At 44.0% G+C, this 26,484-nt stretch overlaps 2 protein-coding genes across 2 annotated transcripts in view; one reads left to right on the top strand and one right to left on the bottom strand.

The window, feature by feature from the left end:
• The first annotated feature begins 19,291 nt into the window (after window positions 1–19,291).
• Window positions 19,292–21,055, top strand: LOC136429509 (angiomotin-like). The gene is made up of 2 exons (XM_066419341.1): window positions 19,292–19,445; window positions 19,902–21,055. The coding sequence occupies exons 1-2, from the start codon at window positions 19,292–19,294 to the stop codon at window positions 21,053–21,055; spliced, it is 1,308 nt and encodes a 435-aa protein (XP_066275438.1).
• Window positions 21,056–21,205: 150 nt separating this feature from the next.
• Window positions 21,206–26,484, bottom strand: part of LOC136429508 (uncharacterized) — a 49,994-nt gene continuing 44,715 nt past the window's right edge. The window contains exons 26-30 of the mRNA XM_066419340.1: window positions 25,946–26,182; window positions 25,554–25,706; window positions 23,668–24,066; window positions 22,900–23,077; window positions 21,206–21,488 (exon numbers count right to left, since the gene is read on the bottom strand). Coding sequence (XP_066275437.1) covers window positions 21,206–21,488; window positions 22,900–23,077; window positions 23,668–24,066; window positions 25,554–25,706; window positions 25,946–26,182 — 1,250 coding nt within the window. The remainder of the gene's footprint in view (window positions 21,489–22,899; window positions 23,078–23,667; window positions 24,067–25,553; window positions 25,707–25,945; window positions 26,183–26,484) is intronic.

Below are 26,484 nucleotides of genomic sequence, written 5' to 3'. Positions count from 1 at the left end.
AGTGTATGTGTGCTGCACATGTACACATTGTCTCTCGGTTTTTATTTGGCCTTTGTTGTGACCCATGTATGTCGATACACTGTTAGTAATTAAATTTATTTTGGAAAAACGAATAATGAGAGGAACAAAAGATATGATGGTAGTCTGATTGCTTTTTTCCTCACCGACATGACGTCCTGACCAGTCGGTGTAGTCTCCCCACGCTCCGTCTGCACCACCACAGAGCCTGGTTTCTGCGGCATCATGACGTCTATGGGTACCTGTAGGTTATTGACTCCGACAGGGCCCGAGTCACTTCTGAACTTCAGCGACGCCACTGGTGACTTGATCTTGTCCGAGTTGTCGGCGTAGGAATACGGATTCAGGGACGTGTGGTAGTTCTGTTGTATTATGAAGGATATATATTCTTAAGCGTCAGATCAACCAATTAATCTTCGCTAAAGCCCCCCTCTCACTGGACCCGCGGCACGCTGGCGGCGTTGCTGTGGCCGATCGAAATGACAAAGCACTCAACAAAATTCCAACGACAAAAAACGAATCTTTTTAAGCCTTGTGCGTTTTGTTGTCTTTATGGTCTTACGTGTACGTTTGAATAATATTCCCATTATAAAGGGTAACACAAATCCAGTTTAGGACGTAGCGACGCCACCAGCGTGCCGCGGGTCCAGTGAGAGGATGGCTTAAGATGACCGCTATGCAAAGAACGTGCTTTACTTTATCAGGTTATAAACACAGACCTCGTTATGGGGCACTCTCCAATCAGGGGTTCGTTTTTCTTTATGTCTGCCGGCGACACGGACATAAAGAAAATGGGACAAAATAGAAAGCCGGACAAAAACACATAAAAAGACAGATCAGAAACAAGTTTGTTTGAAGTGAAACAAACATAAAACGCTCGTTCTCATTTAAATGTACACATTTTTAAAATTCCGGTACCGTTTGAAGTAAGCCGTTCCTGACATTAAGATTTGCCACATATAAGGTGCCAAACTTTTGTTTTTACGACGACTTAGTACTTTTCTGGCTTTTAAAAACGACAGTTTGGCATCTTATATGTGACAAATCTTAATGTCCGAAACGTCTTACTTCAAACGGTAACGGAAGTTACAAAATGTGTACATTTAAATGAGAACGAGCGTCTAATGTTTCTTTCAAGCAAAATTGCGCACTGAAAACAATATCCCATTATATAGATAGCAACATGCCAATCTGTCGTTTTTATGACGACTTAAGACTTAAGACTTTTCTGTCTTTTAAAAACGACAGTTTGGCACCTTATATGTGGCAAATCTTAATGTCAGAAACGTCTTACTTCAAACGGTAACGGAAGTTACAAAATGTTCATATTTAGATGAGAACGAGCAAAAAGTCACCTCAAATCCAACGGATTGGCCACACGACTGTCCAAACAGAGCGGAAGCATCCGGAATCCGGAACCACGTGTCGCTGTTTGCCGAGGGCCGGACGATCTGGGGCCTCATGTCGCGGCAGTTCTGCCTTTGCAGGGCCATCTCAAACGGACCCTGGTTGATCACGGTCGGCTTCTCGTTCGGTCGTTTCCGGTTGAGCATTAGTCCATTCATTGTGTCTATAGCGTCGAAGATGTTCTTCGTTGCCTCCTTAGCCTGTACGTAAAGAGTAGTAAGACTAGTGTGTAAGGAAAGTGTGAGACAAGGCAAGAAAACGAATTGGAAGACATGGCCTAACTTTTCGTCTTAACTAGGATTTCAAATATGCTGGTTGTCCCCAAACCCAAGCGAGAGATCTTCAGAAGATCGGTAGCCTACCGCGGACCAAATGTCTGGAACAGCCTACCGCCAGACACACGCACGGCTCTGAATCTGACTTCCTTAGAGACTCTTGAAGTAGCGGAAATGAACAAAATGAACGGACACGGACCGTGAACCAGCTTTTGCCCTACAATATGTTGTAGCAATTTTATATTGCTGTACCATAGATATGTAATGATATATGTTGATAGAGTTATTTGGACTCAAATGACTGTATATCTCTGTTATATTGTACCTGACCCTTATCTCTTTCCTCATGACTTCAATGAAAAGTGGCCTGCGTGCCGATTTGAGCTTATCATGAATAAACAAAGGTTCAAAGAAACAAACAAACAAACAAACAAACAAACAAACCTTCTCAAGTTGATCACTGTCAGTCTCCCCTTCCTCAGAACTTTTTGCCTGATCTGATGCTCTCGAGGATCCAGCCATTACATTGACTACAGCTGTAGGACAAGAGGAAGAACAAACATTCTATAATATGTTTAGATTATGTACATGTATTTGTGCGACGCATTCATTCAGTCTGAACGTAAGACATAGAAACTTAGAGTATGAAGACTTTGATCTCTTCCTCTTATCGTATAAACCGGAGCAAGACGTAATCTACAGATAAATGCCAGCAAGATAACGATTAGTTTGATTAATGCACCCTCCTAAAAGCAGGACCCCTATAGCTCGATTCGTTATCTCGCACGGGTAGGTGCCCTGCTCTTTAGCCCCGGTAGACACGGTGCTGGCGCCGTCGCCACCAAAACAGCTTTAGCCAATCAGGGGGTTTACTAGACCTCATCTAGCTCAAAAGCGCAAAGGACGATGGGAAGCTATCAACCAATCAGGTTAGGCACAGAACGGATAAATGTAGAACAACCAGTATCAATTCGCCACAAGGTAGCACAACTGCCGTGGGACTCACCTGTAAACATAAATGAAGACGACTTTTCTATCTGGCCAATTTCAAGGTCCTCAGGAGGTATACTCTGAAGGAATCCAGCCATGTTCTTTAACGAACTTGCAGCTGCAACCTGAGCAAGGAAAAAGCGTAAGTGATGTTTCTGTTCATACCACAGGTCAATCACACAGTTACCTTGCGTATCTCTAAACGATAAACATTTTACAATGTAGTAAGCACAGTGCTGAAGTGAAACGCAGACGGCAACTGGTGTTTTCTTTTGTCTCTTTTTTTGGGAGGGGGGAATAAAAAGGAAATATCAGGAGTGTCATGTGTGGCCACTTTTCTTAGTAAGAGACTCTAATAAGCCCTCCGTCGTCTTCTGATAAGGTACGAGAGATTATCTGTTTAAAGTTAAGTTAAAGTCCTTCCCGCACCAGACGACGCATAAGGCGGCGCCCATCTCCGTTCCGGCAGCTCTTGAGCCACACAACTTTGTGGAAGTCACTACAGCAGGGGGCTAGTCCACTGGTAGTGGTGTGTGTTTAACTACCATACTCTTTCCCAAATGCTGAGTGCTAAGCGGAGAAAGCAGTATGTACCATTATTAGAGTCTTTGGTATGACCCGGCCGGGGTTCGAACTCACGACCTACCGTATGCAAGATGAGCCCTCTACCCACTAGGCCATTGCACCAGTTAGAGATTTTAGAGATAATGTGTGGTACAGAAGATATAAAACATAAACGACACTAGAAGGTCAGAATCACCTGAGAATCGGCTGACACCTCGTCCCCTCCGCTTGTGGCCGACCCCAGCGCGCTCGCTACAAGGTTCACAGACGACACGCTGGTAGGTTTGATGGTCGTCAGTGCGCTAACCAGAGCCTCTCTGGCCTGTTTTGTGATGAAACACGAAAACAGATAAAGCATAAAGCAATAGATGAATCCATTGCACAAGGTACAACGTATGGCAAGGTACAAAACATGTACATGTATATGCAACTTTAGCAACATCATTCTATTGAGTGCATTTGCGGAAATAAAATTATGTGCTATTTTCCTAGCCTCTACCAGGCTCCTCGGATCGCTGGGAAAATAGTAGAAATTTGCCAAATAGAGTGAATAGTATATCCGTGGGTCGCCTATTGACCTTCTCTGCATAGCTGACAACCCTTAGCATACTATTAACTCTATTTGGCCAATTTCAACTATTTTCCCAGCGATCCGCGGAGCCTGGTAGAGGCTCCTATTTTCTGTCATTTAAAGGACCTGTTTCAAAAGTGAAAATTTCATTGCGATCGTTGTTCATACCTCGGTTGCTGCCTTCCTTGCCTCGGCTGACGCGTTCGCTGAAACGGTGTTTAAGACAGACGTAACACTGTTGGACATCTGCACCAAGGACTTGGCGTCTCCTTCCCGCACCAGTCTGGTCAGAGGACTGTTCTCTCCAACCACAAGCTGAGAGGCTACCGCTGTGGACTGCTCTGCTGGAAGCGCCAGGACCTACAGCATCATAGGATATCAATTTACCTCTTTTTGTTGTAAAGGGGACCTCCCATTTGTTTCACTTCCAGGGGCAAAACAACAGTTATCCTAAATTCGTTGAAAGATTGATTTTTCAGTCATCATGAGGTCGAGATATAAATGAGAACGTTTACCAGTCACTCGGCCGACGACATTGATGGAAGGGTTAGATGCCGGGTCACAATACTGTCCTTAAGGACTTTCTTTGCTAGCTTACTTAATGGGTTTCTTTGCTGGCTTTGGAAAACTTGGATTGAATATGTTTGCATTGGGGTAAACGCATCCCTTACACTGCCCATAGAGACAGAATTTCATCCGTGACATCGTTCAAAGACAAGATAATGTAGCCTTCATGTACTAAATGTTCACAGTACTCCCCCCTCATCATCCCTCACGACTTGAACTGACAGGTCACAACTAAACCACCTCCAGCATCAGCAACCCCGTCAGTGTGGCAGAACCTTCAACAGGCTGAAGTTGGCCACCTGTCCCCTTAACTTAGAAGAAGAACGCTTTGCCTTTTCTAGACATTACCTTAACAGAGGTCTCGAACGTGGATGTGGCTCCTAAAGAGTCTGAAACTTGAGCCTGGATTCTGACGACAAAGTCACGTGACTCTTGGCCAACAGGAAGGAGCTGTGGTGGTGTTATCGCCTCCTGTACAAAGAAACTCAAGTTAGATATATTGCCTGCTTACTGATATGATAAAAGATTTTATCTGGTAGTTCTTACTAGCTGTGACACAACGCAATAACAACGGCTTCCTAAGCAATAGATAAGTAAATGACTTAGGAATTCAGAGAATGAATTCTCAGTAGATAGCTGGAAATCATGCTTTTGATATTGAAAGACAAACCCATGTCCTTCAAGATGACAACATTCTTTGAATATGGGCTTAGTACCACATGAAGAACACATACATCCGTGAATCATTTCATCAGATTGGTGAATAGCGAAGTCATTTTATTCACATTCAACCAGGTATGTTGTGAATAAAAGAACTTCACTACGCAAGAAGACGTACAATCGGTACATACCGTGCCTGTGTACAGCGGAGAGAATGTAGAGGCAGCGCCCGTGTTGAAGAGAAAGGTGTACGTCAGAGGCTTGTCCGCGTCAGAGAACCCTACAGAAACATTGAATACAGCGGATGACATGCAAAGTGGATTCTTATCAAGAGCTTGAAAAAGAGCAAAAAACGGAGGTTATCAAGCGATTTTTTTCACTCATATGCATGCCTATGCGAAGGCGTCCTCTTTCATGTAACGGTATTCCGGTTATCCGTGAATAGTTTCATCAGGTCACTTTTTACACAACCAAGGGATTTATTCCACCGACGTTTCGGTGACCATCTGTCACCTTCTTCAAGGCAATTCTGACTGGTTCTTATAGGAATGCACCACAGGTGTTGCTGCTTGTACATATAAGATGCATTCCCAAACGTAAAATATTTACATATGTACAATCACAGGACATGACATCACTATACGTCAGAAATACATTGAAGAAGGTAACAGATGGCCACTGAAACGTCGGTGGAATAAATTTCTTTGTTGTGTAAAAAGAGTCTTTTTATTCGGTATTCCGGTAAGTTGTAAAACTACGTGGTATGTACCTGTGCAAGTAAAGGTAAACTCTGTAACCATGGCGGTGCCGTTTTCTGGACTCACTGTGCAGCTTCCCACCACAGGTGGCTCGTTCGGCTCAAAACGATACTCAGAGAACCCTTGACGCCCGAAGTCCAGTGATGCTTCAACTCTGAACGCGTAGTCACCTAATGCCTATTGGAACACATTGAAAAAAATGATATTATCACAGTCAGAAGGCGTCGACCAATCAGAACCTCCATTGCCCATGTGTTATGATGCCATAACACACTCGCCCGTTCCATTATGTAGAGGGGGAGGTTGATTTAACGTGTTCCCAAAATGTTTACTTTCTTATGATAGATCAAATATTTTGTAAGCACATGACAAAATAGAAGGAAGCATTTCAATACAAGTCATAGGTTGCAATGTTATCAAATATTATCTGTGGAAATTTTGGTTTTCAAAATGAAGAACTACATATGTACAATGCCAGTAGCCAAGTCACCTTTCAACTATCAAATGAATAGTAGCTAGAGATATGAAAAGCTGTTGATTTCCGAATGAATTGTTTTACCGTGAAGACTTCTGGCTCAATGACGACATCAGGGAGGTTCCTTCCCGTGGTGCTCTCGGTATCCCAGTCTAAATCAGACCTGCCGAACTCGTCCGGAGCTTCCTGTAACGTCCAGTTGTAACTGACCTGTTCATTCTCCTCGCAGTTTGAACACTCTGACACCAGAACGAGCTTCTCCGACGGGTTAATTTTTCTGTTACAGTTGCTGAAGCACCTTTGAAAATAGGCAAAATATTATTTTGTAGTAAAATGAATGCCAAACGATCTACGGAAAGTCTTTGTTGACGGTGGTGAAAAAAGCCCTTCCGCTGAGTAGGCCGATTTCTCAGAAATTTAACTTCCATAGCTACAGCTTGTTAGATTTTAGGGTGACGTTTCCCAGGGTTCCATTCACTGACAATACAAACCCTGCTTCCCTCATTCTGAAATAGATCTTCTCCTGTCGTCCTTGCATACCAAGCAACATCTAGATAATTTATATCTAACTTCTGCATGACAATTGTTCTTTTCAGAGTGCAAACCAACACGACAAAACGTAAGATTTTGTATAAACACTGGTCACCGTCTGAACATGTAGGAAGCATGCATACCTGATCGAAATGGATGGAGATCCAACCGGGAAAATTTCCAGGGTTTGGGAGGTTGTCCCAGGTAATCGGTCCTGGAACCTCACGCCAAGTTGTATGGTCAACCCACGTATACCTGGATCGAGGTTGCTTGAAGAAACGACGTACGATTGGCTGGTTCCTCCATCACCAAAAAGATCATCGCATGAAGATCCTGTACCATGACGGTAAGATAGCCTAAGGGTACCTGTTGTTGTAAAGCTTCTTTTGGGATATTCTAACACAAAACTTCCCGACAAAAGTAAAAAATGTTAAACATTGGAAAAGTACAACTTTTGTTCGAACATGAGTTTTGGAGTTTACATATTGAGTTCAAACGATGAATGGCAATAAACTTTAGCTTTCTAGGTTCTCTAATGCCGGCAAGGGAGTTGTGTAGCCAAAGCAGTTGTGTAGCCGAGGGACTACCGCCGATATATAAACCGCGGTCGTCCCTCGGCTACACAACTCCCTTGGCTACACAAGTCCCTTGCCGGCATTAGAGAACCTCCCCCCCCCCCCCAATATATACGCCGCGGTTATAGGAAGTCTGCGAAGGAGGCTAAATAAAATTAAGTGATGATATAAAGTGACAGAGTGTGATAGATGCTTGAAGATACGGCATATGCTGCTACTTTACTTACCTGATCCTGTCACACAGGTCCAGCTGTAGGTGAAGTCTGCTGAGTTTGTCACCATGGCGTCCGGATCTGTAGATGACGAAGCGTCGAGGACAATGTCGGAGCCACGCGCGAGTGACTTTGCAGATCCACCGGCAATGTCAGCCACTAAGGCTGAAGATAACACGTTCACCCACTGCTCATGAAACATCACAACGCGGAGCCCTGACGAGGTCTCTTCCACCGTGACGTCGAGCCGGATGACGACATTTCCGTACGGTAGAACATTCTTCGGTAAGGTGAGTTCAGAACCGGTTGTTTCAACATTCTCTAAAAGTGCAATCTTTGTGGAGGGTAGACCATCATCCATTGAGTACAAAGACCAGTTGAAGAAGAAGGAATAGGCTACGTTACATTCCACCGTTACGGTAGATTGCACAGTAAAAGGAGCTCTTCGCTTGATGTCGACAGGCGCTGAAGAGGTTGCCCCTCCTCCCACCAGTGCTATGTCAGGATAGCATGAGGCGCAGGCGTACGATCCCTCCCTGTTGAAACAGAGTTCTTCACGAATGCAGACATGGGCTCCCGTCATGCACTCATTGATATCTGGCAAAAGAGACAATATGAGAGTTAATTAATTAATTTATTTATTAGTTCAGCATGTACATGCCAAGATTGCCGAACTAGCCGGAGGTGAACCCATGTGCGGTGATACGACTGTAGATTCCGCATATCTGTATAGCCCATTTGTCAGCGCAAATTATACGACTCCCCGAACTATACGACTGTCCGAACTAGCGATATTGACGTCCCGAAGGAAGGGGGGGCGAATTGGATCCGATTTTGAGCTAGACACATCCATGCCTTTTTGTTGGCTTCGTAAGGCAGAGGGATGCGCTTTCCCCGGAAGCACCTCGGGTTTTTGCTTTTCCCGATGACGAGCGGCTGGAGCTTGTGTGTTCCGCTCACGTTGGATCCAACCAGGACGGTCAGCCGTTCCATTGCCTTCTTCCCTCCGGCAACATCCTCCGTTTTCACACAGAGTGTTCCTGAGGGCATTGCCCTGTAGAATAGTCCAGTTTCGTCACAATTGTAGACATTGTCAGGGTCGAACTCCTGCAAGATCGTGGGAAGCACGTCCTTCACCCAGTCCTGGGCAGACTGTGTGTCCGCATCTTTCTTCTCGCCATGAGCTCTCTTGAATGCGATGTTGTTCCGTTCTTTCCATCGACTCAGCCAGCCGTCCGTGGGCGTAAAGTCAGTGATCCCCAAGGCCTCCGCAAGGCCTTTTGACTTCTCCTTCAAGATCGGCCCGGACAGTGGCATGCCCTTGGCTCTTGCATTGAGAAACCAGCGCATCAGAGCTTCCTCGACGTCTCCGACCTTCCCCTCTCGCTTCCGCTTCCGATTGGGGTTCTTGTTGGCCTCCCACTGTTGCATGATGTCGTCCTTATTCTTGTACGCTCGGCACACTTGCGGCTGGGAGACGCCAAACCTCCTTGCCACCTCGGTTTGTGCCACTTTCGGCACGCCGTCCAGCAGTTGAATGACCTTCACTTTCTCCGCTAAGGTCAAGTCCTTTCTCGTCTTCCTCGGCGTGGCGATTGACATGGTGAAAACTGACGTGACGCACTCGACTATGAACTCAGAAAGAATGAGACAGTAGGCACAGGGAATCCCGTTTTTATTGAGGAAAGGAAAGTTGTCTGCATGAACTCCAAAGAAAGGACATCAAAACACAATTCAGACCGGGTCTTTGACAATCATTAGCCGACATGCGTGTCCCGACTTACCGCCTCTACCGCTCGCGGCGGCGGTGTCTATCTCTTTGAAGTGCCCACTGCCGCCGGAGCCGCTTGCGTGCCGGCACACGCACTGATGTTCAACAGAAACCGACCTTCTTTGTCGCCCTAAACAGACAATTTCATTGATTTTGGCGGTTTAGGGCCTTTATACAAACATTTGATTGTCGATCAGTGCCGACTTTGGTAACTTTTAGCCTATAGTTTTGGGTCATTTTACGATAAAATCGGACACGATTCTATACGATACACCGAACTTTACGATTATGGGCTATACAGATATGCATTGTTTTTTACCATTGAGTGAATGGTAAATGGTTTGGTGTTTTGGAATTCTATACAGAAAGACGAATTATACAGAAAAAAGGTATACATATAATTGGCATATACTGTAATATGAACCACTCACACTGAGAAGGACCCCTACTCTTTTCGATAAGTGCGGCGGGTTCTTTCAAGTGCTCAAAGTGTGGCTCTCCTCAAACACGGGACCTCCATTTAACGTCCTATCCGAGGGACGTCCCTAACCTTATATATGAATATTTGCATGTTTGCGTTCTACTGTTATTGATTGGCCATGTTGCTCTCTATGATATATATGGGGCTTTGGTTCCGAACCTTTGGTTATATTATGAATGAAGACCTTTATTGTACACACACACATACCCACTGGGTTTAGTACAGGTCACAACAGAAAACATAACAGTTTGAAAGTACGTATATATATTGATCATTTCTATTAATTACAAAAGATTTTGGAAGCAAGAATACAGATAAACTATTTTGCAACTTGCATTTCGTTATTTCTGTAGATTATTATTTATGATTGATATTGATTATGGTTATGTATGATTTTTACACATTGATATGTTATTTCTATTGATAACTATTTACGGTTATAATTATGCAAAAGTTGCATTATGGTTTTCTTTTCTGTTGAAACTGATGATTCCATGGCTTTGTAACGTTTAAAATAAATGAATAGAAAATAAATAAAAAAATTAACTATTTTGCACCTCTGCAGTGAATGGTTGCATTGCCTTCGTATCCCGGCTGGCACACACATTTGGCTTCACCAGCTATCTCGATGCAGACCGCGTGATCAATGCAGGTGAAAGAGTCACACAAGCTCGTGTTTCCCGTTTCTGTCTTGTTTCCTGCAAAATATACAAGTGTAAGCATATTTTCTGAATGTTGTAATCAACTTGCCTTCAATGAGCATGGTACGAAATCACATTTCTAGGCCCCTTTCAGGACTTAGCTCCTGTTCTAACAGAAAAGTTATATATTGAAAACAGAAGGGTACTCAAACTCGCGAAATTTCTTGCTAATGCATTTTAACCATGATGGGAAACCCTTTGTAAAACCAATGGTTTAAACTTTCATGAAACATTGTTCTATACAGAAATGTTTTGTGCATGCATACGGTCAGTGCCCTTATGATAAAAGCCATGGGGCGTGTGTAAATATATTTTCTGAATGTTATACTCCGACGAAAAGTTAAATATTGAATACGAAATGGAACTCAAACTCGCGAAATTTCTTGCTGATGCATTTAACCAAGTGAAGCCATTCTTACATATTTTAACTTTCATTAAACATTGTTTTATATTGGGAATTTCTCCGCATACATAACATCAGTGCCCATAAGATAAGTGCCATAGGTTCATTTGCCGTACCTATCCCCACGTCCGTGATCGCCACTCCACCTACAGCCAGAGCCGAGCTCTGCGCCGCCGTAATGAGGACGGTGCCAACCTGTTCCTCTTCTGGGGCGTCACCGCCGGCGAACTGGACGCCGATTGAGGCTGCCACACCGTTGTCTTGTCGACTTCGGTTATTAAAACACCGGTCATGCATTATACAGGAACAACTTGTATATTACACAAGAATTGGTTATCTAACAGAGTATGCTTTGAAGTGTTTTCATCGGATTGATAACACCAATCAAATATTATACAGAAAAACATTTCGTCATACATGATAATTGATTATCTAACAGTGCGCTTGTAAGTGGTTTCATCGGACAGGTAAATCAATTAATCAGACATTATTTGGTATACCTTCACAGCTATGTATTTTTCATTGCCCAATTAAGTTCTAATAGCAGATCTGCTGCCTTCATATTGCTTTGATAAAGGCAGTAGACCAGATGCCAAAATGTTTGGCAGAGAAAAAATACTTAGTTTTGTACCAAAGAAACTATGATAAGCTAACAATATCTTTCCTAATATTCGATCGTATCCATGCATAATAACAGTCCAGTAAAAGATAAAAAGTTTTACCTGATACGTTGCACAATTACACTGGAAAATCCAGGGATACTGTTGTATAGGTCAGATATCTGTAAAATATACATAAATAGCTACATTTTTTTCTTGGGATTGAGGGCGGAGTATAAAGTACAGCGTTCTCTTCAAAACCAGAAATAGTTCTTTTCAAGTAGAGAACATAACGATCTACATTTGTTGTCTACCATGTGTCCTGACAATGAGTTCAGATCAGTTTTGTTCATCGTTTACTAAAGTAATTGAAGTATGGTGACACAAGGTTCGTCATTAGGTCTCTGTCAGACATGGCAGATAGAAGGTACTAACCGAGGATATTACGTCGGCCTCCAAGTCTTTGAAAGCAGTCGAGTTCCGATCCTCGTACGAGTCGTCCCATATGATAGGTATAGCCAGAGACAGCGTGACCGTTTGGATTACCACTGTTAAAGGGGGAAAAAGTTACATTATAAAATATTGATGGTAAGATATCAAGCAGTTCGTTGAGGTACATGATACATCCATTATGTTAAATGGAATTTTTTTACATCTAATACATGAACGTAGTTCATGATTAATGGTTCCAATTCTGTTTCGAAGATAGGGCACTGAAGTATTATCAAACCTGCTTCTTCCAAGGCCAAAACGACACATGTTTTTTTCAGCAAGCTTTATGAACAGGTCGATCTAAAATAATCCGGCCTAAAAAATAACTGGGCGTAAGAGGCGTGTGTTTAGGTGGATCAGATCAGATGCCTTTTATCGGCCCCACCTGATATAACAAGAATTTGAGACGAAAGCTTGTTTATTACTGTCAGGATTAGGTAGGAAAGTTTCGTCATCCGAGCGATAGGTCGGACGTGTACGCATTTTGCTATGAGTGACACGGTCAGGCGCTAGCGGTACAAGTGCGGCCCCGTGCGGATAGTGGGTACCTGCAGTTTGAAATGTGATAAATATCGTTGTCACGGTTCTATTTGGGTGAATCTTTTTGTCGCATGACAAGCAGGTGTGCTTTTAACAGAAAGTAAAACATCTCCAGAATTTTTTTCTAGATTTTTAGTAATAAAGTTGCGCATTTCAACGTTGATTCCAATGGAACAGCCTCACACAGGAATGACACCGGAAGAAGCTGTTTACATCTTCCAAATCGACATATCCCCGAAACTGTGCAGTAGGTAAGGACACTTACACAATACGCACCTCCTATACGTGCGGCATTGTTAGTCATGTTTGTTGTTTCCCATTTCATATATTTGTATTTATTTATTTCGCACAGGTAAACGAAAAAAATTAAACATAAAAAAGACTTATCAAAATACATAGTGATGGGGAAATGAGAGACCAATGTGGTCTATAATATTCCTTCCCCATTTTTTTAAAACCAGATGAATTGCAATAATGAATTAAAGTATAGAAACAAAAAATAATAATTAACAACTTAATATCGTAACAACTAACAAATCAATAACTAAAGGTAATAAAAGACATTAACTACATTATTATGTATAAAGAAACAATAACCTAACTGCACATAAAAAAGTTACCAACTAGATAAGCAAGGAAACAATTCGATAGAACACATTAAAGGCATTAACGGCATATTAACAATGATATGAAAAAGATAAAATTTCAGAAACTCACGCGGAGTCGTGGTGGGCACACTTGTCGTTTTAGACATGATTGAGGCGGATGTAGTACCTATAAATAAAAACAGTGAAAATTTCATTTTCGTAGTGACACACAAAGCATGTTTTCGACTACTGAAGACAATAGAACTCTGAGAGTGTTAACCTCTGTCAATGTGGCATCACTTCACCGTACGATTTACATACTAATTATGTTTTCAAGTAATTACTAATTCTCTAATCATGAAAAACTATTCCAAACAGTATCAGTGGAAGGTAAGAAAAGAGTATGATTTGATGGCAGAAACATTTTTACTTACCCGATAATGTAGAGTTTGCTGTGGCCAATGGACTCGCTGCTGTGATGTTTTGAAAATCTGTTTTAAAAAATGCAAAAATACACATTTGAAATGTTCATCGTTCACTCAAAGATAGTTGACAAATGATCTTTGGAAGATATTTGAGTACGATTCAAGGATATCTTATTCAGTTGCAGACATTGAGTTGTACTCAAATATCATAATAACCGTACGTCTAAACTCAATAAACGGATATATTGAAGGCAAAAAGGTGCCCAGTATTTTTTACTGAAAATTTGATGCAATAAAGACGAATATGAAAAGTTACCAGATACTGTGGTGTTTGGGGCATTCATTGGTCCATCTTCTGTGATGTTTTGAAGATTTGTAGAGGCTGCAGAAGCGCACAAAGCCAGTGTTTCAGTTTCAATTTCAGTTTAATTCATAACATTTATGCAAATGTAACAAATGTAAAAAGTCACATGAAATCTGTTGAAACTTACAGTAACATCGCAATCAGGGTACAGAGGAAACAGAGTTTAAAAAAAACAGCAATCAATATAAGTTATATCCTCATTAAAACCTATACAATTTAAAATATGGACGTTCGTGGTCTACATCAAAATTTGCTGGGAACCGATCAAAAACCATAGGAGTATAAAAGCTCGCAACATCTAGAGATGGTTCTTGGACAAGAACTCCAGAGCACTCGACATGAAAGATATTTAAAATTGTCGTTGCCCATTTATATATAAGTACCACATGTTGAAGACCTATGGAAATGCCATAAGCTACACGATATTGAAATAAATAGCGCGTGTGATAGAAAGAAGGAGAACATGTCCATATTTACCTGATACTGTGCTATTTTCTGTAGCCACTATCCCCACTGTTGTGACATTTTGAAGATCTGTAAATATTACAGGAATACATCCCACCATAAAGCTAAAAGCAAATAATATTTCATTTCTATATCATTGGCATAAATTGCAGAATTGTTATAGAATTACATAGGATCAAATAGAGAGAATATGGACATAGTTATCAGATACTGTGACATTTCATGAAACCTATGTCCCCGCTGTTGTGATTGTATTTTGAAGGTCTGTGAATATTGCATGATTAGAACCAACCACCTCATTGCTCACATATTGGTCATTGACACTGGTGTCAAACATGTCTCTGTACGTTTATATAATGTGAATGATAAGATAATCTAAAAGATGAATATTAGTTTTGAAACTCGTGATTATCTTAAATGGAACGGCTGGTACACATAATGGCAATGATAGATAATGATAAAATAAAATGCTAAAGCATCAAGTTTGTGATAATATGCAATAAAAGTATAATGGTAAAACAACAGAAAATGTTCCAAAGACCATACCCTGTAGCGTAGAGGTGTTTGTCTTCAGTGGCTCTGTGGTATAAATGCTCGGATTACTTGTAGATAGAGCTGGAAAATAAGTGTGGAATTAAGAAGTCAGTAAATGGATAAAATAATGAACTTGACATGTACTTCAAGGCAGCCGATGTTAAACCTCATACGTCATATGTATACCTTGAACAGTCGTTAATATGTAAACGACTTTAGAACAGGGATGTTTATGATATCGTAACGAAAGCCTTGATAGATCGTATCATCCCTTATGACCGAACTATCCAAACATGTCATTTCTGTGCGTTGGGCCTGGCATTGTAATGAGATTGCAATTATTCTTAAAAAATAGTATCCAGAAGACCATAATATCCACTTCTACTTTTGAGTTGATAAATTATGTAATCAATGGACTAAATGCTCCAACCTGGTAAAACCATCCGATCGTACATGTTGCCAAGTGATGTAGACGTTTTCTCCCTAGCAGAGCAGTTCTTGTTTTTCAAATAGCATTGATTGTAAATGTTGTACTGAAACGACTGGCAAGTCAAATCCGTACAGCAGGCGTCTGCACAGGCCTGAAGAGTAACAACACCAAGCGCCGCTATGTCCACTCCAGGTCCTCCACAATTACTCCGAGGGACGTGGCGAAACGCTGAGAGTCCACACGGTTCTGGAACAGAAGAATGTAGCTTTACCTGACGAGTCATCATTTGATCTACTTATTCTGATATAACATATTTGTTTATTGATTGTTTGCCTTAAGCTATCAGCCATCACTACTTACCCTAATGTCTAATGCTAGTCCTGCTACAGCCACTCGGTCTTAAACATAGATATACCGGTAGTCCTGGCGGTTGTGCTTGCGGTGATCATAGTCAGACAGATGTCATCTACAACGGGTTTAGGATGTTACAAGCGAAAACAAAATATAATTATATAAATCGAACTTGAAATGGTTCGAAGTACTTTATATCACTGTCGTCTTACACTTAGGGCACAGTGCCACTTACATTTCTTCACATATGAAGGTCAATGGATATGCACCTTACATGTGGAAAATGAAGCATGTATTTTTTTCTACATTTGGTGACGGTGAAGTGGGCATTAGCACTGTGAGAGAAAACGTGCTAAGTTGCAAAAATATGCATGCACGTGTGCTGAGTTACAAAACTAATTGTGAACGAGTGCAAGGTTGGAAAGCTAACCGTGCACGTGTGTAAGTACGAAATAGGAGAAAATGGAACGGAATGGAACGAAATGGAATGAAATGGGAATAAAATCGGAATGAAATGGGAATGACATAGCTTGTATTCGAGAAGAAATATCTTCAACTTCGACACTGTAATATCAACTCAACTAATTGCACAAAACTACACCAATCCATCATTACATAACAGAAATGTGTCTCCGATGAAATACGTATCCATCTGACGTTATTTGATAAAACCTAACATCCATCAGCAGAATGGCAAAATCTCAGGGATGAATTATGATAAAACAAAACATTATAGGTATCCCTACTGTTGCTTAAAACAGTATCTTGCAATTTTTGCAAATATTTGTTTATCGCCCGCTACTTCAACGGGGGGGGGGTCTTTTTTTTTGGGGGGGGGGGGCGGGTCTGTGGGGGGGGGGCAGTATTTCAGCCCTTACTCCGTTTCGTTGTATATTCAACACCGCGAACTATTTTGTTCCATTTTTCTTTAACTTTGCTTCGTTTCGTTCCATTTCGTTCCATTTTATCACATGTCGTCCCATTTCGTACTTTCCAAACACCCCGCGTGCGAAGCTGCAAAGTATTCATGCACGTGTGCAAAGGTGCAAAAGTTTTCGTGCACGTGTGCAAAGCTCCAGAACTACCAGCGTGCAAAACGCAAAGTCACAGAAGCTTACGTCGTTGACAAATGTATCTGATGCTTTTACTGCAGTCTATGTTATTCCACATGTTTGCATAACTGCTGGAGTTAGGTAGGAGAGCGACACAGTCTTGACTCGTGTCGGATTGCGCTTTTGATCTAAGCCGGTTGAAGTCGCCGAGAGGCGTCCCGTCTTCCCACACGTAGCTGCCTTCGGTTTCGATGTCGTTAAGACCTATCCATAGGCGATTGGTCAGGCCGGCATTGTTCCTGATATTTTCCAGGAAGGCTGCTTTTTTCTCGTCTTTCGCCATCGCGAGGGTGCCTCCTTCCCTGGCGCATGCCTCTCGTGCGCTGACGTAATCAAGCCTAGACGTGAAAATCTTGTAAAACTCCGTTCCATTTCGGATCCATCCTGAAAATATATACTGGTTAATTCACAAGAAAGAAAACCTGAACTACCGTTGTGCAGTAGTGCCTGTGCTTGAATTAGTTTTTGGCTACGCATTTCTTACATTGGTTTGATTTAAAACCAACGTGCAGATTGGCCATTAGTAGAGGCATGATAGTCACATCAGTACATGCAGTTGTTAACAAAACCACCAATGCGTTAGACATCGCTGTAGTGTTTGGTGTAGGGGTCGTTTAGGCCCCCATTCCACCAGACGGCGATCGCGCTGCGCTTTCGCTGCGACCACTGGATGAAAACCCAGATTTTCGGTTCTTTCCGAGACTGTTTACATCCGTTAAAACTTGTGCGGGCAGGGAGTGTGAAGAGTTTTACGGGCCCGTCGTGTGCGTAACTGAAAAATTCTGCAATTTCATGCACAGTCGCGTGCGCGTTGAATCCCAGGCCTTGCACACTCGCATGTAACAACGCCGGGTAGATAACATTAAGCTTTAGTTCACGCATTATAAGCCACTGTGTGTGAATCACACGGAAATGATTTGAAAGGATTTGTCTAATTTTTGATTGGAATATCATAAAGAATGTAAGAGTATGGCTGAAAAGACAACAAAACACACAGTGGTTAAAAATGTTCTTTTTTATCTATGAAATACGTGAGCGCTCTGTTGAATTTGAGGTCGCAGAGAACGCGTAGCGAGAGCGCGGTCCTAGTGAAATGAGGGTATGGTGGAGGAGTGGTGGTTTCTACAGCCTTCGGTATCGTCTGTACTGTTGAGTGAAGGTCTCGTTGGCGAAGACGTTGTGTGGGTATACAGAGCCTGAGCCTCTGAAGACGAACAACGTGTATATGTATTTTGTAGTATTTAGTATGCCCATTTCGCCCATTCAATTAGTGCCGGAGGAAGGTTCCAAGCGTACAAGGCGATGACGAGATTGGATGGTGCCAATCAGCTGACTTCCATATCCGTTCCACAAAGACGAATGTTGCGATGCAGAGGAACTGGTAAGTGGTAAGTGTCTTGTGCGTCCTTTTTTGAATGTCTACATTTATGTGCCCCTTCACTCGCTAGCGCATAACACACCCGTGTATCAGGCTCATAGAACTGTAAAACGAATGTACCTAGCCTTGTGTCTTCTGATCCTGCTGTAGACAAATCCCGCGTGGCGTTGCCCTCTGTTGTAACATTGGGAGGAGCTCTGGTTAAAACAGCCTTTGCTGCGAAAGAAACCACCGTGATGTTGCCCTCTGCCCTAGCGTTGGGAGGCGTGGTGGTTACTACATCCTCTGATGTTGAAGAATTTACCGTGGTGTGTGCTTCAGGTGCAGAGATCTTTGATCTAGATGTGTTGGCTACAGCTGCCCCTGATGTTGACGAAATCAATGTGGCGATGGCCTCAAGATCTGCTGACGTTTTGGGTGCATGGGTCCTCACCAAAGACGTGGTGGGCAAAGCCGCATCTGTTGCTGACAAAACCACCGCGGTGTTGGCCTCTGTTGTTAAGTTGATAGCGGGGTTTGGTTGAGCAGCCGTGTTCGCTACAGCAGTCAATGCTGTACTGCTGGCCTCTGTTGTTAAGTTAATAGCGGGGTTTGGTGGAGCAGCTGTGTTCGCTACTCCAGTCTCTGGCGTTGAGGACCCTAATGAGCGGCTGGCCTCTGTTGTTGATACGTTGCGCATAACGGTCGTTTGTGGATGTGGTTTGACTTCAGAAGTCCTTGTTGTTGACGGCATCATTGGGGCGTTTGCCTCTGCTGCAGTGATGGGTGTAGGGGTCGTTGATGCGGACTTGCTGGCTTCAGCAGTTCCTGTTGACGAATCCACTGGGGCACCGCCCTCTATTGCAATGCCAGTGGTACATGCAGGGGCCATTGATGGAGGCGGGCTAGGAACAGCCGCCCCACCTTTTGTAGAAACTACCGCGGTTCTGGCGTCGTCTATATTGTCGGATGCAGGGGTGGTTATTGAAGATGTGGTGAGAACACGTGTTGAAGACACCATTGTTGTATTGGTATCTGCTTCAGTGGTACCTGCAGGGGCCGTTGATGGAGGCAGGATGGTTGCCCCTGCTGATGAAGACACCATTGTTGAATCGGCACTTGCTGTATTGTTGGATGCAGGGATCGTCGGCGGTGAAGTGTTGGTGACTGCTGTTGAAGAAACTACCGTGGCGCTGGTCTCTTCTGTAGCGTTGGGTGCAGGGGTCGTTGGTGGAGACTTAGTAGTCTCACTAGTTCCTTTTGACGAATAAACCAAGGTGGCGCCGGTTTCTGCTGTAGCGTTGGGGGCAGGTATTGTTTGAGGCATAGGGCTTGCAAAAGCCACTGTTTTGTTGGCATCTGTTGCAGCGGTACCTACAGAGGTTGCTGGTGGAAGCGTGTTGGCTACTGCATCTCTTGCTGTGGAAGAAGCCAATGTGCTGATTGCTGTAGCTTCGTGTGCATAGGTAGTTCGTGAAGAACTTGCGGGAACAGCAGCCCCTGCAGTTGACCGAACAACGGTCGCTGATGGAGTCTCGGTAGCTGTAGCTGCTCCTGGTGTTGAAAAAAATACCGTGGTACTAGCATCTGCTGTAGCGTTGGTTGCAGGAGTCCTTGAAGGATGCATTGTAGTTAAACCAGTCCCTGCTGTTGACGAAACGACTTTTGTGTTGGCATCTGTTGTAGTGGTACGTGCAGGGGCCGCTGATGGAGGCGTGGTGGCTGTAGCTGCCCCTGCTGTCGAAGAAACTACCGTGGTGATAGCGTCTTCCGTAGCGTTGGTTGCAGGAGTCCTCAAAGGACGCATTGTAGTTAAACCAGTCCCTGCTATTGACGAGGTGACTGTTGTATTGGCATCTGTTGTAGTGGTACGTGCAGAGACCGCTGATGGAGGCGTGGTGGCTGTAGCTGCCCCTGGTGTCGAAGAAACTACCGTGGTGCGAGTATCTGCTGTAGCGTTGGTTGCAGGAGTCCTTGAAAGATGCATTGTAGTTAAGTCAGTCCCTGCTGTTGACGAAACGACTGTTGTGCTGGCAACTGTTGTAGTGGTACTTGTAGAGACCGCTGATGGAGGCGTGGTGGCTGTAGCTTCCCCTGGTGTCGAAGAAAGTACCGTGGTGCTAGCATCTGCTGAAGCGTTGGTTGCAGGAGTCCTTGAAAGATGCATTGTAGTTAAGTCAGTCCCTGCTGTTGACGAAACGACTGTTGTGCTGGCAACTGTTGTAGTGGTACTTGTAGAGACCGCTGATGGAGGCGTGGTGGCTGTAGCTGCCCCTGGTGTCGAAGAAACTACCGTGGTGCTAGCATCCGTTGTGCCATTGGTTGCCATGGTGGATATTGGAGATGTGGTCGTCACACTAGTCAATGTTGCTGAAAAAATCACTGTGCTGCTGACCTCTGCGGTAGCGCTGGGGACAGAAGACGTGGTTGCACCAACCCCTGTTGCTGAAGAAACGGCAGTTGTGTTGGCTGCAAAACTATGTGCCGCAGCAGTATGCGCATGGCTCGTTGATGAAGGCGCTACCGTGTTACCGGGCTCTGTTGTAGCATTGGGTGCAGAGGTTATTGATGGAGGCATAGTGGTTACAGCGCCTGCTGCTGAAGAAACGGCAGCTGTGTTGCCATCTGCTGCAGTGGTAGGTACAGGAGCCACTGATGGAAGTGTGGTGGTGACATCAGCCCCTGCTCTTGAGGAAACTATGGAGGGGCTGCCATCAGCCGTACCTTTGGATGCAGGAGTCGTTGGTGCTGATGCTGTTGTCACAACAGTCCCTGTCGTTGACCGAACAACCGCAGTGTTTGCATCAGCTGTAGAATTGAATAAAGGGGTCGCTAGTTGAAGCGTGGTGGATACCGCAGCCCCTACCGTTGAAGAAGCTACCGTGGTACTAGCCTCTGTTGTAGCACTGGGCGCAGAGGACATTGATGGAGGCACAGTTGTTACAGCCCCCGATTTTGAAGAAACCACTGTGGTGTCGGCATCTATTGCACTAGCAGTTGTAGGAGCCGTTGACAGAGGCGTAGTGGGCACAGCAGCCACTGCTGCTGAAGACGTCACAGTGGTTGTGGTGTTGGTCTCTGTCGTTGTAGCGCTGAGGACAGGGCTCGTTGATGGAGATATCGTGGTTGTAATAGCCCTTGCCGTTGAAGTGACAACAGCAACCCCTATTGTTGAAATGGCTATTGTGTTTGCATACGCTGTAGTGGCACGTGCAGAGACCACTGATGGAGGCGAGGTGGTTCCAGCTGCCCCTGCTGTTGACGAAGGTAGAGCTAGAGTTGTTTTGGCCTCAGTTGTAACATTGGGCGCATTGGTCGTGTGTGGAGACACAGTGGTTACAGCGTCTTCTTTTGAAGAAACCACTGTGGTGCTAGCATCTTCTGAATCATTGATTGCAGGAGTTGTTGATAATGACAGAGTGGTTACAGCAGTCCCTGCCGTTGGCGGAAAGACTGTTGTATTGGCATCTTTTGTAGTGGCACTTGCAGGGGCCGTAGACGGATGAGTTGTAGTTACAGCAGCCCCTGCTGTGGAGGAAACCACTGTGGTTGTAGCCTCTGCTGTAGCATTGGGAGCGTGGGTTGTTGACGAAGGCAAATTGGTTGCAACAGCCTCTGCTGTTGACGAAACCGTTATGGTGTAGGCATCTGTATGCTGTCTATTATTGGTATTGTCGAAGCCAACACACTGGCCGTCAGATGTGATTTACAATTAACTAGTCATTTCAAATGTATTACAAGTATGATATTGCTGTTATCACAAGACCTTTGACTTTTCAACGACTGAAACGGACAAAAGATCAAAAAGCACCTTGTTGGCACCATCTGGTGCAAGGAGGTTATTCACAAATCAGACAATCAAATGGATATACTGATATCCTAAGACACTCAATGTATTACATTTAGCAACGTAATATAGAGTGGAAAAGAAAAATCGTAGATCCTGTGGAATGAAAAGAAATATACGGCACAAATAAAGCCAGTAAGGGAATGGCTGTACTCTCACAACAGCCAATGGGAGGATGGGGATTACAAGGATAATGGATGACTCATAAGGAATGACTTCACTTTTGTATTTAAGTACGATCATAACAGTAAAGCTGTGACGCGTCACAAACCATGCCCGTCACGTTCTGTGCTTTCCCAGGCACAGAACGTGACACAGACTTGCCCGGAAGTGCTGTCAATCACTGTGACTGACGGGGCAGTGATGCCCGCGTTTCCATATAAGGCAGTGAGTTTTTGTTTACCGCAGCTCCCCCACCCCCCGTAATCTTTGTTTTTTTTGGGGGGGCGCTGAGGTAAGGAGGAACAGCGTAATCCTCGCTCTGTAAAATAATTGAATAACTTAGACTTAGAATTGAAGTGGCACAAAAAGACAGTGTCTATAACAGATGCTAAAAAAAAAAAAATTGTAAGACTAAATATATTCTATCCAGGGAAACCAGATCTAGACTAGGATCGGGCCACTTGCCGGTTACTTCGACGTCCCGAGGCAGTCAGCTCGCCCGATCAAAATCAATGCTACGGGAAGTTGTAGCCCCGGGCACTGTCCAGGCACGGTTCGTGACTGTGCCGGAGTGTCACAAACTGTGTTTTTGCCCCAAGCACGGTTTGTGACACTCAGGCACTGTCACAATCCGTGCCTGGGCACAGTTTGTGACAGTGGCCGAGTGTCACTAACCGTACTTTTGCCTCAGGCATGGTTTGTGACACTCGGGCTCTTTCACAAACCGTGCCCAGGCACGGAATATCGTTGCACTCGCGCACTGTCACGAACCGTGCCTCAGGACACAGTCGTGAATGGCATGGTTCGGGACGGATTCGTGCTAAGACGTCTGTCTGTTCGTGCCACATCAACTCTAAGTCCAAAATATCCAAGACAAGCGTGAAATGTATTTCAATGAGTGAGAATTACGCTGATTCTTTCTCATCCCAGCGTCCCGAAAAAAAACAAAGATGGCGGGCTGCAGGAAAAAAAACACGCGTTGGGCAGACTGCTCCCCCTCAAAACTCTAAGCTCCGCCCCAAAGCACAGAATGGGATAAGACCCCCTGTGTGTCACGAACTGTGCTCGGTTGGGCACGATTCGTGACGGTGTCCGAGTGTCACAAACCGTGCTTTTGTCCCAGGCACGGTTTGTGACATGCGGGCACTGTCACAAACCGTGCCTGGGCACAGAACGTGACAAAGCACAGAACGTGACGCGACAAGCTGTGCGTTAGAATACTGTGATATGGACAGTATAGTCTATCGCACTGTACTCTCCCGAGCATTCAATGTGCGACCTACAAAACGTATAGACATCCATTGAACAAATGAACAAGTAGTGTATATGTATGCATGATTTGAATAACTGTGTTTACAGATGCATCTAGCTTCACGAATATGTATTTACCTAGGGTATATCCATAAGAATAGATGCAACAAGAAAGATATTGAGATACATTACCTTCCGTTGTGGGTCCGGCAGCCCCAGCCGTTGACCGAACTTCAGTGGTTTGGGCTTCTACTGTACTGCTTGTTGCAGGGGAAACTGTCGAAGACATTGTTGTTACATCTGTCCCGGTTGTTGACTGAACCACAGTGGTGTTGGCCTTTGCTGTAGTGTTGGGTGCAGGTGTCACAAACGTCCCTGTTGTTGACTGAGCTACAGTAGTGTTGGCCTCTGTAGTAGCCATGGGTGCACGTGTCGTTGCTGCAGATATTGTAGTTGACGAATCCAAGGTGGTGTTGGCCTCTGCTGAAGTGTTTGATGCAGGGGTCGTTGTTGCTACAGCAGTTCCTGTTGTACTTGAAACCACCGTGGTGTTGGCATCTGAATGGGTCGTTGGTTGAGACGTGGTGGTTGCTGAAACGGGTAACACTATTGTTTAAGTATTTCGTCATTAACTATGCAAATTATGTTTTCATTTGCATAATTGCTATCTATCGATATTTATTCATTACTTTGTCAGTTGCAGCGTATTCATAATTTTACATAATTAGTGCGTGATTATTCAACTCATCATTTAAGCTATCTTAACGATCATAATCGTTAAGATAGCTTAAGTGATGAGTCACTTAAAAATCATAACGATCCGTCAACCCCTTCTTGAATCATTCTCTTTCAAAGTTTGAAATAAAATCAGCTCTTTCAGTTCAAAAAGCGCATTCTCCCTCCCAATAGCCATTTACAACTAAAGAATCACGACCATAGCTTGTCCAGAAGAAGAGATAGCAAAACCGGAAGTTCCACTGAATTACCATAGAAAGTCCCGAAGTTTAATCATTTTCAGGTTTCACAAAATCTACATGCCTACCAAATATTAAGGCGATCCGTCAAGGCATTCTTGAGTCATCCTCCTATGGACTGAATTCATTTGGAACCATCCTGTACAATCCTAGAATTCTTGCATACTGCACACAATACTATACCATTAGGGTCGTCCCTGAGTCGTCGCCAAAAAGGGTGATACAAATTCTGTCATATATGTGATAGGCATCCCTTTCATAGGCAGATACTTTACACGCCACTTATGGGCCAATAAAGACAAGAGCTCGGAGATCGCAGACAGCCATGACAGATATTTGATTTTAAATCTCTCTACGACTAAGAAGGGATAGTATATGTAAATCAAGCAAAAACACCCTTCGTTAGTCGTCACGTCTTACCTTTACCTAACCTTTATAGGTTATGATTGACTGGAATTAAATTGCGATTATTTACCAATAAGGAACTATAAAATTTTTGCAGTAATTTGTTGTAGTTCCAAGGAGGCCTTAAATCGACCTTGATCTTGGTCTTACCAACACACGCCCCAAACAGTACCTCCATCAAGGAGATAACTATGTTTTTTTTTTCTTCATTGGTCAGAAATTACCCGCAATGGCAGCCTTTCTAGCACTGAATTGATGCAGGGTTTACAGGTTTCACATCATACACAATATATACATATCTCATCCACACTTGCATTATGTGGAACTGTCGCAAGGGTCTGGGCGGCTGCTATTCGGCGCCGCCGGGTGACCTCAATACGACCTTCCCCAACCGAAGTCAGGTACCCATTTACACCTGGGTGGAGTGAGGAAAGTCGTGTAAAGTGCCTTTCCCAAGGGCACAAGATCGGTGACATGACGGGATTCGAACTCGGGACCTCTTGGTTCTGAGCCGAACGCTCTGCCGTTGCGCCACACGACCCCACATCGTTACCCTTCGGTAGTCGCCATATATGAACGCCCTTCCTACGGCAATTGCCAGGTCAATGAGAACGAACTCTTACTAGAACTGTACGAGAGGTTAAAACCGAAAGTCCTTCTGCAATACCACCTGAATTCAATAGGGTGCATTAATCGAACCTGGCGTTGTTAGACGTTGTCCCTGTCGTCGATAGATGTTGTCGGTTGCGTTCACACCCCATACTTGGTTGCTGCTTGAGCTGATAGAAACTTTTTCCAGACTTCCTTCGATTAACTGCCAGGTACTGCCTTGCGGTGTCCCAGCACTTATATCTACAATGAGAGACTGCTGTCTTAGTCATGGTAATCAATCATAGGATATTTCCAATAGAGATGCAAGGACGTGCCTTAACAAATTGAATTCAGAATCGACAAAAAGATCAATATTCTATTAGTAACAAGAACGTTGGTGACCTTGCGGGATTCCACACAAGTATGTATCATCCCAGATACGAATTTTTGTATAGTACGTTACTCTATGCTACATAAAGTACGAAAATAAAGGAGCCTACTGCGTCGCACGTAGATCTGGTTGTTCATGTCGACACCCCAGACTTCGCCGTTTCCTGATGAGATTTGTTTCAAGTTGCCGCTGACAGGAACCCATTCAGTTCCAGGTGAAGCCTCATTGTCAAACGTTCCCGCGCGGTAGAAGATCTGGTCGTTACTGCTCACGCCCCAAACACCGGCTTTTCCAATCGACACGTATTTCAGTCCCCCACTGGGACTGATCTGCTGCCAGCTTGTTCCTGTTGGTATTACGACCATAGAGCACAAGTGTCAAGACCGAGATCAGATTTTATCTGTATATGTATCTACATAGCCGGTATAACCGCCATTCGGCACCACACACGAGCTTCGCAGGCGCGCGGCGCGGTAGCAGCTGGTTATGTTACAGCCCACGACCTGTCTCACCTAACTTTTGCACATCTAACTATAAGCGTTTATAAAGCGACGATGCTCCTACAGTACTGTCTCTAAATATAATCATATTAAGGAACCACGATGGTATTTGGTCTGGTCTGGAAGCTTTACAGGGATTGAGACCTTG

The sequence above is a fragment of the Branchiostoma lanceolatum genome, chromosome 3, assembly GCF_035083965.1.
Source record: "Branchiostoma lanceolatum isolate klBraLanc5 chromosome 3, klBraLanc5.hap2, whole genome shotgun sequence".
Taxonomy (NCBI): domain Eukaryota; kingdom Metazoa; phylum Chordata; class Leptocardii; order Amphioxiformes; family Branchiostomatidae; genus Branchiostoma; species Branchiostoma lanceolatum.
Note: the sequence above shows the minus strand (reverse complement) of the source record. Positions and strands in the feature narration are given on the sequence as shown.